A 12400-nucleotide genomic window follows, 5' to 3' on the forward strand; every position below is an offset into this window, starting at 1 on the left:
CTATATACCTAGGAGTTGTGGTGTTGGAGGAGAATACTGAAAGTGCCATGGACTGCCAAGAGAACCAATAGATCTGTTTTGGAAGAAGTGCAGCCAGCGTGCTCCTTGGAGGCCAGGATGGCTAAGCTTCGTCTCTCCTACTTTGGACATATTGTCCGGAGGAAACAATCGTTGGAGAAGGATGTCATGCTGGGTAGGGTGCAGGGTCAGAGAAAAAGAGGAAGACCCCCAACAAGATGGATCAGCCAGGTGGCATCACTGATGGACTTAAGTGTGGCAGCGGTAGTGAGGTTGGCCCAGGATCGGACATGTTTTGTTCTGCTGTGCATGGGGTCGCTATGAGTCGGTTCCGACTCGATGGCACCTGACAACAACAACAACAACATATACCTATCTAAGGAGCTCTGGTACCGTAGTGATTAGGATTCGGGTTCCTAACCTCAAGGTCAGCAGTTTGAAACTACCATCGGTTCTGTGGGAGAAAGATGAGACTTTCTGCTCCCATAAAGATTTATAGCCTCAGAAACTCTTTACAGAGTCACTATGAGTCGGCACTGACTCCACAGCACACCACCACTACCACCACCATATACCTATTATCTACTGCTTTGCTGAAAAGTAGGCCTTGTAGGTGAGTTCTGTTTCAGACCTGAAGAGTGATCGAGGGCCATAGTCTCAGGTTCCTCCAATCTCTTTCTGACTTGCAAGCCTAGGTTTTTTTTTGTAATTTTGAGATTTATTCTATATTTTCTGACAGTCTGTCCTGGACCTTCTAATGGGATCCCTTTCAGAGCAATTGGTAGGGGTAGCTAGGCACCATCTAGTTCTTCTGGTCTCAGAGTCATGGAACCTGATATTCACATGTTGCATTAGTCTGTTGCACTCATTGATTTCCAGCACCTTCAGTGTTCATCACTCTTCATTCTTCTGCACATGGAGAGACCAATAGTTACAGCTTAGATGGCTGCTCATGAACTTTTAAGATCCCAGACACTACTCAACAAAGTACCAAGACTGTAAATCTTTCTGGGAGCAGGCAAGCTCATCTTTCTTCCACAGATCAGTTGGTGGGTTTGAACAGCCAACCTTGTAGTTAAGCAGCTTGACACTTAGCCCACTGAACTAATAACCCTGGTCTATTTCACCAACCAAAGTCACACCCCTAGCTAAGTACCCCTGAAACCAATATTGGCCTCATCCCTGGACTTACAGTCCAATTAAGCCCTATCCAGTCATCTCCACCCCAACAACAGTACCCTTTCAGGCCCACTAAGCCCCACCTCCTCTCCTCCTGAAGTCGGGGACTGTCTCAGACCTGTGAACCCCATCGTAAGCTCTGTGTATAGTAGATGACCAACAGTGGCTGGACTTACAGACCCCGTGACCCCAGCTACTGTGACCCTGATCAGCCTCATTGAGCCTCAAGGATCATGCATGACTCCAGCCCAGAAGCCGGACCCAGTCCCTCACTCCTGTCCTTGCTCAGATCACCACATCCAGAGTTATATCAGGGTTCCCTGCAGCTGCCTGCCAAGCCCTGAATAAATGATGAGCATCTAGGTAGGGCAGGGCTGGCAGCTGTCTGCCCATCTTCTAAATACCCAAGGTTCAGCAGCTACAACCAGGGAGACCACCTAGGGCCAGGCCAGAGCAAACAGAACTGGCACCACCCACAGGAGCCAACACAGAGGCCGGCAATGCCAGCATCCTGCCATTTCCACTGAAGGTTAACAAAAACCAACTACAACAGGAGAAGCCAACTACAAACTGGCTCCCCAGCTCCCTGGAGGAGGTACTGTTGTTAAAAGCCAGCAAGTCAGCTCTGATTCATACCCACCCTGTTGTAGGGTTTCCAACAAGCGGCTGGTGAGTTTGAACCACCAACCTTGTGGTTCAAACCAACCTTGCAGTCCAGCGCATTAACCCACAGCGGCATGCCAGGACTCCAATGCTAGTGGTAGAGCTGCCATATTGGCAATGTAAGGGGGACAGTGATGGCTCAGTGGTAGAATTCTCGTCTTCCATGCTGGAGACCTAGGTTCATTCCTAGCCAATACACCTCACACACAGCCACCAAGCCATCTGCCAGTGGAAGCTTTAGTGTTGTAGGATGCTGAAGAAGCTTCAAAGCTTCAGCAGAGCTTCCAGACTAAGAAAGACAAAGAAGAGCGGCCTGTCAGTCTACTTCTGAAAACCAGTCAATGAAAGCCCTATTTCTGACCCATAATCCATCACGGCACATGGCGTTGCCAGATGCCACATAAATGCAAAAAAATGAACGGACGGCTGTGTAGTACAGAGGTACATGAGTACAGGGAGAAGAGGGGCACAGGGCTGTGGGAAGAACTGCCCTGATAAAGGTGCCGTAGAGAGCACAGGCTTGCCAGTGTCACGTGTAACATGTGGAGGTGCACAGGCCCCCTGCCATGGCAGCAGCCCCCCTTCCTCACTGCACAATGGTAAACAATGCAGGAGAACAAAGCACACAGTGCGAGCAGACCCCATGCAGACATCTGGTCCAGCAGAGAAGAAGGGGTCAGTGCATTGACCCAGCACAGAGGTGGGCCTGCCCCAGAGCCGCACAGAGGCACCGTGCATTTAGCGGTATGCTGCTTCGTGCTACATGACAGGTGTGTGGAGGAATGCCAAGGTGGTAAGTTCAAGCCTACTCACTCTTCACCCTCTCCCAACACTAGCACAGGGCCAGGAACATAGTGGTGGTGGTAGTGATGTGCCTTGGAGTTGGTTCCAACTCATATCGACCTTGCACAGGGTTTCCGAGGCTGCAAATCTTTATGGGAGCAGAAAGCCTCATCTTTCTCCCACAGAACAGCTGGTAGTTTCGAACTGCTGACCTTATGGTTAGCAGTCCAATTTGTAGCCACTACACTACAAGAGCTCCTTAGGCATATAGTTGTTATTGTTAAATGCCATCAAGTCGGTTCCAACCTGTAGCGACCCTGCATAGTAGGAGCTCCCTAAAAGCTTACTGAAAGACTGGGCCCAGTGTAGGTCTGCAGAGCAGCACAGAGATATGGGGAAGGGAAGGATCAGTGTGTGCAGAAAGCACTGTCAAGTGTGGAAACCCAGTCTGGAATACCAGCTCAATGCAGTCCCATGGAGCACTGAAGCACAGACTCCCAGGCGGTGAGAGAAAGTGGCACCGAATGGGGTGCAGCGGAGACAGAGTGTGACAGAACCGAGCTCCTGTCATCCGCAGAGTGGCCGGCCCCTAGCAGCACAGATGTGCTGTAGAGGTACATGACGATAATCCAGGGCAGTGTGCAGATGCAGTGTTAGAATACTGGGCAAAGGGGCTGCGCTCAAAATGCCAGGTCAGTCCTAAAGCCCAGCAGGGTGGCCACAAGCTGCAGTGTAGGGAGAGATTCTCTAGGCGGTGGGCATTGGAGGGTGCAAGCACATTGCAGGGAGGACACTGAGGCTGCCAACAGAAGCCTGGGAAGGACATAAGGCAGCACCCCAGTGGTAACACAGTGAAAGGCCTAGATGTCACAGGGGGCAGCGTTGTAACAGCAGTGTTGTTGTTGTTGTTGTTAACTGTCATCAAGTTGGCTCCAACTCATACTGACTCTGTAAAGGATTTCCGAGGAGCAGCTGGTGACTTTGAACCACCAACCTTGTGGTTCAAACTGACCTGGTAGGAGAGTGCATATCCTATGGCACCACACAAAGACTTCTGCAACAGCAGTGGTGCAGTGTAAAGGGCTCGGCCCAGAGAAGGTCCAGAGCCTACACAGTGCAATGAAGCAGGGGGACAGAGTGCTATATGAGGCAAAGGTGCACTGTGCTGTCATGGTGCCAAGGTGGAATGCAGAGGGGTTGTGCCCAGAAACTCAGGAAAATCCACATGCAGTGCAGATGCCCACTGCAGTAATGCAATGCAGTGCAGGGATGCCACAGAATGCAACGATGAAACCTTGTGGTGGAATGCCATCTGTTGGTTCAGTGCAACGGTGCAGTGTGAAGAGAGATGCCCCAAACCCAAGAGAGTCCACACGCCCCATACACCATAGCCTGCCCAGTGAGGTACCGCAGTGTAGGACAGACATGTTCCAGGATGCAAACACGCGAGGTGGCCATACAAAGGCAAGTGTTTGTCTAGTGCAATGTGCATTGTGTGGGGCTATGTCTAGAAAAGTTCACCTTCCCAATGCCACAGTTGTTAAATGCCGTTGAGTCTGTTTCAACTCATAGCAACCCCTGTATAGGGTTTCCGAGGCATGGCTGGAGGGTTTGAACTGCCAACCTTGCAGTTAGCAGTCCATTGCTTATCCTACAGCGCCACACCAAGATGCATCCCAAAAGAGAGCGGCAGAGATACAAATGACAGGAGGGAGATGAATGCAAACGGACCCAATGCAATGGAGAATCCCAGTGCAGTCATCAGAAGAGGGCTGAGATGCAGTGCAGCAGCCCAATCAGGAGCCAGTCCAAGAGCCACAGGGAGCACACATCCAGGGAGGTTCAAAGCCACACTGGAGGGACGAGGAGCCCAGACCACTGGAAAGCTCTATGACTTCAGGTTAGCTAGGCCTGGTGGCTCACCCCATGGGTTGGGGCCAGCTTCTCACATCCAACATCTTCTGCCCCAGTTACTGCAAGGGCACGACACAAAGCCATGACCGTCCTTGGGACAGGCAGTCCAGAACTGAGCACAGTGTCCAGGTATTTATATCTGAGCAGGGCCCCAGCTCACTAGCAGGCAAACAATGAATTCAGATTCTGCTGCAAAGCTTTTGGACAATTAAAGCATATCCCCGAGCACCCAGCCCAGGGCAGGGCAGTACAGTCGGAGAGGAAGACCTATTGGATCAGGTGCAGGCATGGGCTGGATGGAGAGTGGGTGAACACAAGACAGGATGCATGAATGTGACCAGCCCCAGTCAGGATGACTAGTCACTCTGACCCGCTCACCCCTCTCCCAGACCTAGGCTTCATCAGAGGTCAAGAACAAAGATTTCTGAGCACCCAGGAAGCACCCACACATGCACCACACACATAAATCAAAAAACCAAACCAGCTGCCATCAAGTCAAGTAGAACTGCGTTATGGGGTTTCCTAGGCTGTAAATCTTTAAAGACTGCCACACCTTTCTCCCTTGTGGAAGCTGGTGGGTTTTAAGCAGTGATCTTAGGTTAGCAGCCAAGTACTTAACAACTGCACCACCAGGGATCCTTACCACACACTCAGTGATAATAAACACTTGTTGTTAAGTGCCATCAAGTTGGTTCTGACTCATAGCGACCCTATATAGGGTTTCTGAGGAGCATCTGGTGGGTTTGAACTGCCAAATTTGTGGTTCGAAATCTAGTACTGATCCTACAGAGCCACTCCAGGAGTCCAGTTAAACACAGTGCTTATATAGTTTTAAACTATGTATGCATGCATCTAACATATAAACTCATGACACACACCAAGAATGTTCAGGTAGTATCCCCATTCCACAACTGAGAAAACTGAAACCCAGAGCAGTTAAGTAATTTGCCCAAGTGTTATCTGGCTAATAAGTGGTGTGGCCAGGATTAGAACTGCCACACTGTAGGTACAAAGGCCTATTTACACACATGCAAGAGTATACATGGCACACATATGTGCACACACACATACACACAGTCTGAGTGATGTATGAGTATGTCCCATCCTGTCCAAACTGGTTTCTGAAACCTTCCAGTTGTCACCCTTATCCCCCAAACTATTCCATATCTCCCTGTTCTCTCCATCCCCACCTGTCTCTAGCACCCATACCAACTATTTCCTCATCCCTCAGCTGACCCCAAAAACCTTAGCTGTCCCCACCCATGGCTGTCACCTCATCCTCCACTGTACCCCCAACCTCCAGATATCCCATTATCTCCTTTCCCACAGGTGGCTCCCATTCCCCAGCTGTCACCGTATTTCCAGCTGTGTGACCTTGCCCATCAAATATCCCCACCACATTCCTTCCCATGTATTCCCCCAACTTCTGCCCTCCAACTCCAAAAACTGCTTGCTATTCCCATAAAGCCTCTTTCTCCTCAATTCTTCTGATTTACCACTGGGTTCTGGAGTTCTTCAACTTGGGAATCTATCAAGACCTCTTGGGTCATCCAGTAACAGCTTTTTCTGAGTTGTCCACCTCAGGGGTCCTCTCCCAGACATCCTACAGCCAAGGGGGCTAACTGCCCCCACCCATGCTATCTTCAGTTCTACCCTGTCCCAGATTTCCCTGTGCATCTGAGGTTCACCCCAGGGTCAACATTTAGTGAGCACCTGTCAGGTACAAGACCCGGGAGGTACAGAGATGAAGAAGACCCAGGCCAGTTCATGGGGTCCTCAGTGTGCACAGATCCATGCTGCCTATGTGTATTAGGGGAGAAATCTAACCAACCCCCGGTCCAGAGGGGGTCTGAGGAGGCTTCATCAGCACTGGATTCTGAGGACTGAGCAAGTTGAAGGGTGGGCGAGGCATTCGTAACAGAAGGCTTGGTATGTGCAGAGGTTCAGAGGTGGGAAAGAACATGGCCAGTTCTGAGAACAGCAAACCACCTGGTGATCCTAGGTCAAGAGGTGGGTGCAGGGGAGGCGAGGAATAACATGAAACTGCTGTAGAAGGCAAGAACTGGGTCATGCAGGAACTCGACTGCCATGTCAGGGCTTGGATTGTATCCCTTGAGTACTGGGGAGCTTCCTTCCACAGGGTGCAAGGGAGAGGCGGCATCCTATGTCTGCCTTAGAAAAGACCTTCGGGCAGGGAAAGGATTGGAGAGTGAGAGGCTAGTAGCAGAATGGAGATGAAGCAGGGAGCTATTGCAGTTTGTCCAGACAGTAAACAATGGGGCTGGGCAGAAGGGGACACATATTCAATGGTGGTGAGTGATGGCCCATCCAGACCAATCCCACCCCTGCAGTGGCCAAGCCTCACTAAAGATGCTGAAGGCCTTGTACCTCTAGACCAGCACTGGCAGTAGAACTTTCTGTGATGATGGACATGTTCTCCACCTGCACTGCCCAATACTGCAGCCACTGGCCACACGTGACTCTTGAAGACTTGAAATCTGACTGGTACAACTAAGGGACTGGATTTCGATTTTAAATCATTTCAATTCAAATAAGTGGTCACTCTCCTCATGGGTACTCTTGTAGAACATTGCTATCACCGTACAAAGTTCTATCGGATATTATAGCTCTAGACTGACTAGTCCTAGCCATGGAGAAGAAGAACCACTGGGGCCTCCTCCAGAGGCTTTGGGGCTTTAGGGTCTGATGGGAGATCAGGAGACAAGTCTCAGGAAAGGGATGACAGAGGCTGAGCTGGTGCAGTCCTGGTTCCCGGTCCATATCTGGACACAGTCACTAGGACACTCTTCACCCAACCCGTGCACACTCCATTCCTGGATACACAGACATCCTGGGCCTCCCACACCCTGATACTAGGACAACCACAACTCAAAACTGAGATACTGACTACCCAAAGAGTTTTGCACCCCAAACCCAGGAATTCGACACTTGAGTGCCCAGACACCCTAATATCAGGCTTCCCAGTCATCAAAGCAGCTGGTTGCCTCCCCACCCAGACTCAGATCCCAATGCATCTAGATAACCACATGACTGGACACCCAACAAGCCACACTATGCTCCAGGCCACAATCTCACGCACACACACACACACACACACACACACACACACATTCACAAACCACTCCAACTACCTGGTTGCCAGGCCCCTACCTGCATACACTGAAGGGCTAGTCAGGCCTTGCTGCAACCAATGCACAAGCAGCCAGGACAGAGGATGTGACCCCATCCGCCCACCCCAAGATCTGAGACTGAGGATGGGGAGCTGTGCCAGGAAGCCCTCCTCTCCTTTGGGATGCAGGACCCTCTATCCTTTCCCCAGACGCTGAGACTGACAGTTGGGGCAGATGCTGTCTTACCACCGGCTGGGGCCTCAAACACAAAGGGCTGAGGATGGAGTCTGGATGGGACCAGCCAGCTGCTGGGGGAGGGACTGGCGGACTGTGGGAGGTAGTGCTGGGAGCCAGAAGGAAGGGAGTGGGGCTGACAGGCAGGACATCCACTTCCTTCCCTCTCTGCCAGTTAGCGACTTCACCTTCCCAGCTTACAACTTCCAGATAGCACCCTCTGCTTGGCCTTTTCATAACACAGCACCATTTTCCAGCAGAATTTTCCAGATTCTTGGAGGGAAAAGCTCCAGTCAATGCACCCCCAAATGGTGACTCCAGCTCTGAACTTGACCCACTCAAATCCTTAAAGTTGACAGGTAAACATACTCAGCACTATGCCGGCCAGGCCTTGTGCTTTCATTGAGGATTCAGTGCTAAACTAAATGCCCTGACGGAACTCACAGTCTGGTAAGGGAGACAGGACAATAAACTGTAATTACAGTAATTATAATGCTATGTAAAAATTCAATCAGCAACACACACAGAGTCCAGGGCAGGGAGCGATCAACCAGAGAAGGTTTCAGGGAGGAAGTGATTGCTAAACTAAGACCTGAATGAGAAGCAGGAGTTCACCAAGCAAAGAGGTAAGACAGAGTCCTGGGGAGAAAGCACATCTTGTACAAAATCCCATACACATACATGATGGACAATGGGCATTCAGGGGACTATCAGTAAGTGAAACACATAAGATGCAAATGGCAAGTGGCAGTTGGGGGTGAGGCGCAGGCAGAAGCTAGGATAGATGGCTGAGCCAAGGGGAAGAGACATGTACCCAGAGAGCAACTAGGATCCTGTGAAAGGTTTAAGCTGCTTTAAACCAAGTGTTTTAGGAAGATTCCTGGAACTATGGAGGGAAGAGATTGGGGCTTTTCTGCAGGTGAGAGGTGGCTAAGAATGGAGAGAGGAGGACAGACGAGGACCTGAGAGGGACATAGGATAGCATATATCTTGATGTAAGCAGGGAGTCTTGGAAGAGGGAAGGAGATAGGAGGAGGAAGAGAGGCATAAGACATTTCCTGCAACTTTGGTTAGCCCAGTCTTACAAGTACAGGACACTCCATAAACCCGGGTTAACTGGTGGACAGAAAGATGGTGATGTGCTCCAAACGAAGGGGTGCCCATCCTGGGATTTCCCTTTCCTGGGAGCTAGGTAGGAGGCTATCCAGGAGCTCAGCAACACACACAATGGCCTCTGTCGCTGACGTCCACTGAGCTCCCTTCCCCAGCCCCAGAGAGAAGGGAGGGCTGCCCAGACAAGCCATTATTGCTCAATCTGAAACCACTGGTAGCCTCTCCCTCATTCCTGCTGTCCACAACTGCAGTCACCAAAAGGACAAAACAAGCTCCAGCGAAATGAAATAAAGCCTTGCCAGGTTTGCATGGTTGAGAGACATCACACACCCTCCCCTACTGAAGACGAAAGAGGCATGCAGGAAGCTGGGCTAACTACTCAGTTTGGAGTAGGGATGACCCCACCCCTTCTTTTAAGGGCTTCTGAAATATACTCCTTTCCTAATCTACAAGTGTATGTGGAACTTGACCCTCTGCAAGGCCACCTAAAGATGAGGAATCAGACGTAGAAATGAAATGGCTTTGCCCAAGTGGCAGAGACAGAATTTGAACCCAGGTCCCTCTGGCCTCAAATTACCACCTCCAAAGGCTGTGTAACGGTCTTTAAACCAATCTTTTGTTCCTTTACACTCACAAGCAAGCTTTACTTTACAATTTACCAAGTACCATGTTGTTGTTATTGTTAGTGGCGTGGAGTCAGTTCAGATTCATAGTGATGGTGTATGGGATTTCCAAGGTGCAGCTGATGGGTTTGGACCCTCGACCTTGTGGCTAACAGTCAAGAGCTTACCCTACAGCGCCACACTAGGAACTCCATCAAGTACCATTCCCCATTATCATTACTCCTCCGGCACGGTAGAAAACGGAGGTACTAAGAAGATCTTGCTCTCAAACCTGTGTTCATGATAGTTCCTGCTGCCGGCAAGAGTTCGGGTCGTGAAAGGGTCCTCCGGATAAAGATGATGGGTACGTGCGGAGGGGCAGGAGTAGGAGTGAGTGCCCTGCGGGTTTGATCTACAGTGGGGGAGGGGACAAAGTTGCTGCGGGGGCGTGGTAGGAGGGGACCTGGAGGGAGGTGGCGTTGGGGGTCTCCTCTGCAAGGGGAAGTCAAAGGTATCACTGTACCCCGTGCGCCGAGACAGCAGCAGGGACTATCGCGGGACCCCAGAACGCCAGGAAGGAGAAGCCTGAGGGGTTGACGAGGCCGCGAACTCCATCTAGGGAAGGCCCTTCTCTGGGGCCTGTAGCCCAGAGGAGTCTCTCCAGGGCCGTGGCAGCTTCGGTTCGCCGCTCGGCTCTGATCCCGGGGGTCCTGAAGCCGCCTAATGGGGGTGTGGGGTGCGGAGGCCTAGGGAGGGGGAGATGGCCATCCTCACCCCAGGGGAGGGGTTGGACACCCCTTGGCTGGAGGGGCAAGGCTCCAGGATCCTCGGGCCTGCGGGGGTCTTTCTCCGGGGTGGGGACACACATAAACACACACCCGGATGAGATGCACACACACAGACCTACAGCCCACAACGCACACTCCGACGGGCACACGGACACACACACGTTCCGGATACACACTTTCAGACAAACGATTTCACACACACGTACACACACACACACACCCTACAGGACACCCGTCTTCGGAACACACCCAGAGAGGGCACAATCACTGCAGGCTGAAGCGCGGACACACACACACTTACGCACTCCAACACACGTACACACACGGCGGGAGGCCGCGCAAAGTTGCAGAGTCGACCCCGGGAGCGTCACTGGAGACGTCCCGCCGCCCAGACCCAGGCCCTCCTGAGCCCCGACGTCGCAGCCCCGCCCCTGCACAGAGCCCCCGCCGCCCTCCGGGCTGCGCAGCCCCGCGCCGCTCGGAACTTGTGGAACAACAAATCCGCCCGACATGTCGGAGTCGGCGGGTTGCCGAGGGCCCGGTGCCTCCCTCCAGCCTCAGGCCCCGCCCGACCAGGGAGGGTGGGGGCGCCGCCACCACAACTTGTTCCGGCCCCGCGTGGCCGCACACGCGCGCACACACACATACACACCCTGCCACCGCCCCCTCGGGCCCCGGGCCGGGCGCGAACACACTCACAACATTCCTGGACACGCAGCCAGCACGCACGGACACACTCACACAATCACATCCGCTCCCGACACGCATTCCCGGCACACTGGGCATTCACTCGGACCCACGCAGACCCCGGCAGTCCACACTACACACCCAGACTCTCCCACACGTACACATCGCGCACACAGTACACGGACACACGTTCCGGACCCATTCCCACGCCTTCACACATGCACACGTATTTCACAAGCACACACAGCACACACATATTCCCTGAGCCACACTCGGGCAAAATCCACAGCGCTCTCCGGGCCACACACACAACACAAACACAGGACACCTTCTCAGACACACAACAGCACTCCAGCTCCAGTAGATAAAACGCAAACAATTGCAACACATTTGCAAATACAACTCCAGTCACACAACGAAACTCAGATGCACATACAACAGACACACAACCCACTCGGCTGCACAAACACTACACACTGACAGCGCACACCCAATGCCTCATGCACACACTAACGGAACATATTCGTAGTCACAGAACATACACAGCACCTTTTCTTGCACACATAACTCACGGACACACAACATTCGCGGGCACGCAACACCCTGTGCACACAGTCGCACACCCAACACTCAGACACACAAGAAAGCACGCTCCCAGCGCCCACTCACCCCACATTTACACTTTCTTCTAAGCTACGCCACGGGCCCAGAGGGTTCAACGGGGCAAGCTCGGTCCGACCGCCGCGCGCTTACCTGCCGGAGTCTCGGTCTCTGGCGCACAGAGCTGGAAGGTGAGCGCCAGGACGAGAGCCTGGGCGCGGGCCATGATGCGCTGTCGCCTGCCTCGGGGCCCGGCGCAGAGGGCGCCGCCACGGGAGCCAGAGCCGAGCCCGAGGCAAGCCGGAGCGGCGCGGCGCGGCGCGGAGAGGGACTGGCGCGGAGTCCAGAGCAGGAGCCCGAGCGAGCGGGGGGCTGACGTCAGGCCCGGCCGAGCGTTCTGCGGTCTCGCGGCGCCCCCTGCTGGTCACAGGACGCACTACTGTCCCGTCCGGCCGCCCGCGGGTCCTGGTGAGCCCTTCCCCCACTCCCGCGCCACCGCCTAGCGGTCTTGCATCTGGGCTTAGATGCGCACCGACCTCCGCACTGACTGGGCATTGACCTCTGACGAGCACGCTTATTGCCCAGGTCTACTCCTGCTTGGCGCTCTCAGGAACAACGACTTCTCTGTCCAATATCAACGAAGAATTACTTCTACCTTGACCCCTACAAATGTACATGGATGCTTCCC

At 52.8% G+C, this 12400-nt stretch overlaps 1 protein-coding gene across 4 annotated transcripts in view; it reads right to left on the bottom strand.

The window, feature by feature from the left end:
* PTPRU (protein tyrosine phosphatase, receptor type, U) overlaps positions 1–12044 on the bottom strand; it is a 136693-nt gene extending 124649 nt beyond the window's left edge. For all 4 annotated transcript variants that reach the window (XM_006862200.1, XM_006862199.1, XM_006862198.1 and 1 more), the window contains exon 1: positions 11866–12044. In XM_006862200.1, the coding sequence (XP_006862262.1) occupies positions 11866–11938 (73 nt within the window). In that variant the 5' untranslated portion in view covers positions 11939–12044. The remainder of the gene's footprint in view (positions 1–11865) is intronic.
* Between the last annotated feature and the right edge of the window lie 356 nt (positions 12045–12400).

This window comes from Chrysochloris asiatica, unplaced genomic scaffold, assembly GCF_000296735.1.
Source record: "Chrysochloris asiatica unplaced genomic scaffold, ChrAsi1.0 scaffold00047, whole genome shotgun sequence".
NCBI classification, from domain to species: domain Eukaryota; kingdom Metazoa; phylum Chordata; class Mammalia; order Afrosoricida; family Chrysochloridae; genus Chrysochloris; species Chrysochloris asiatica.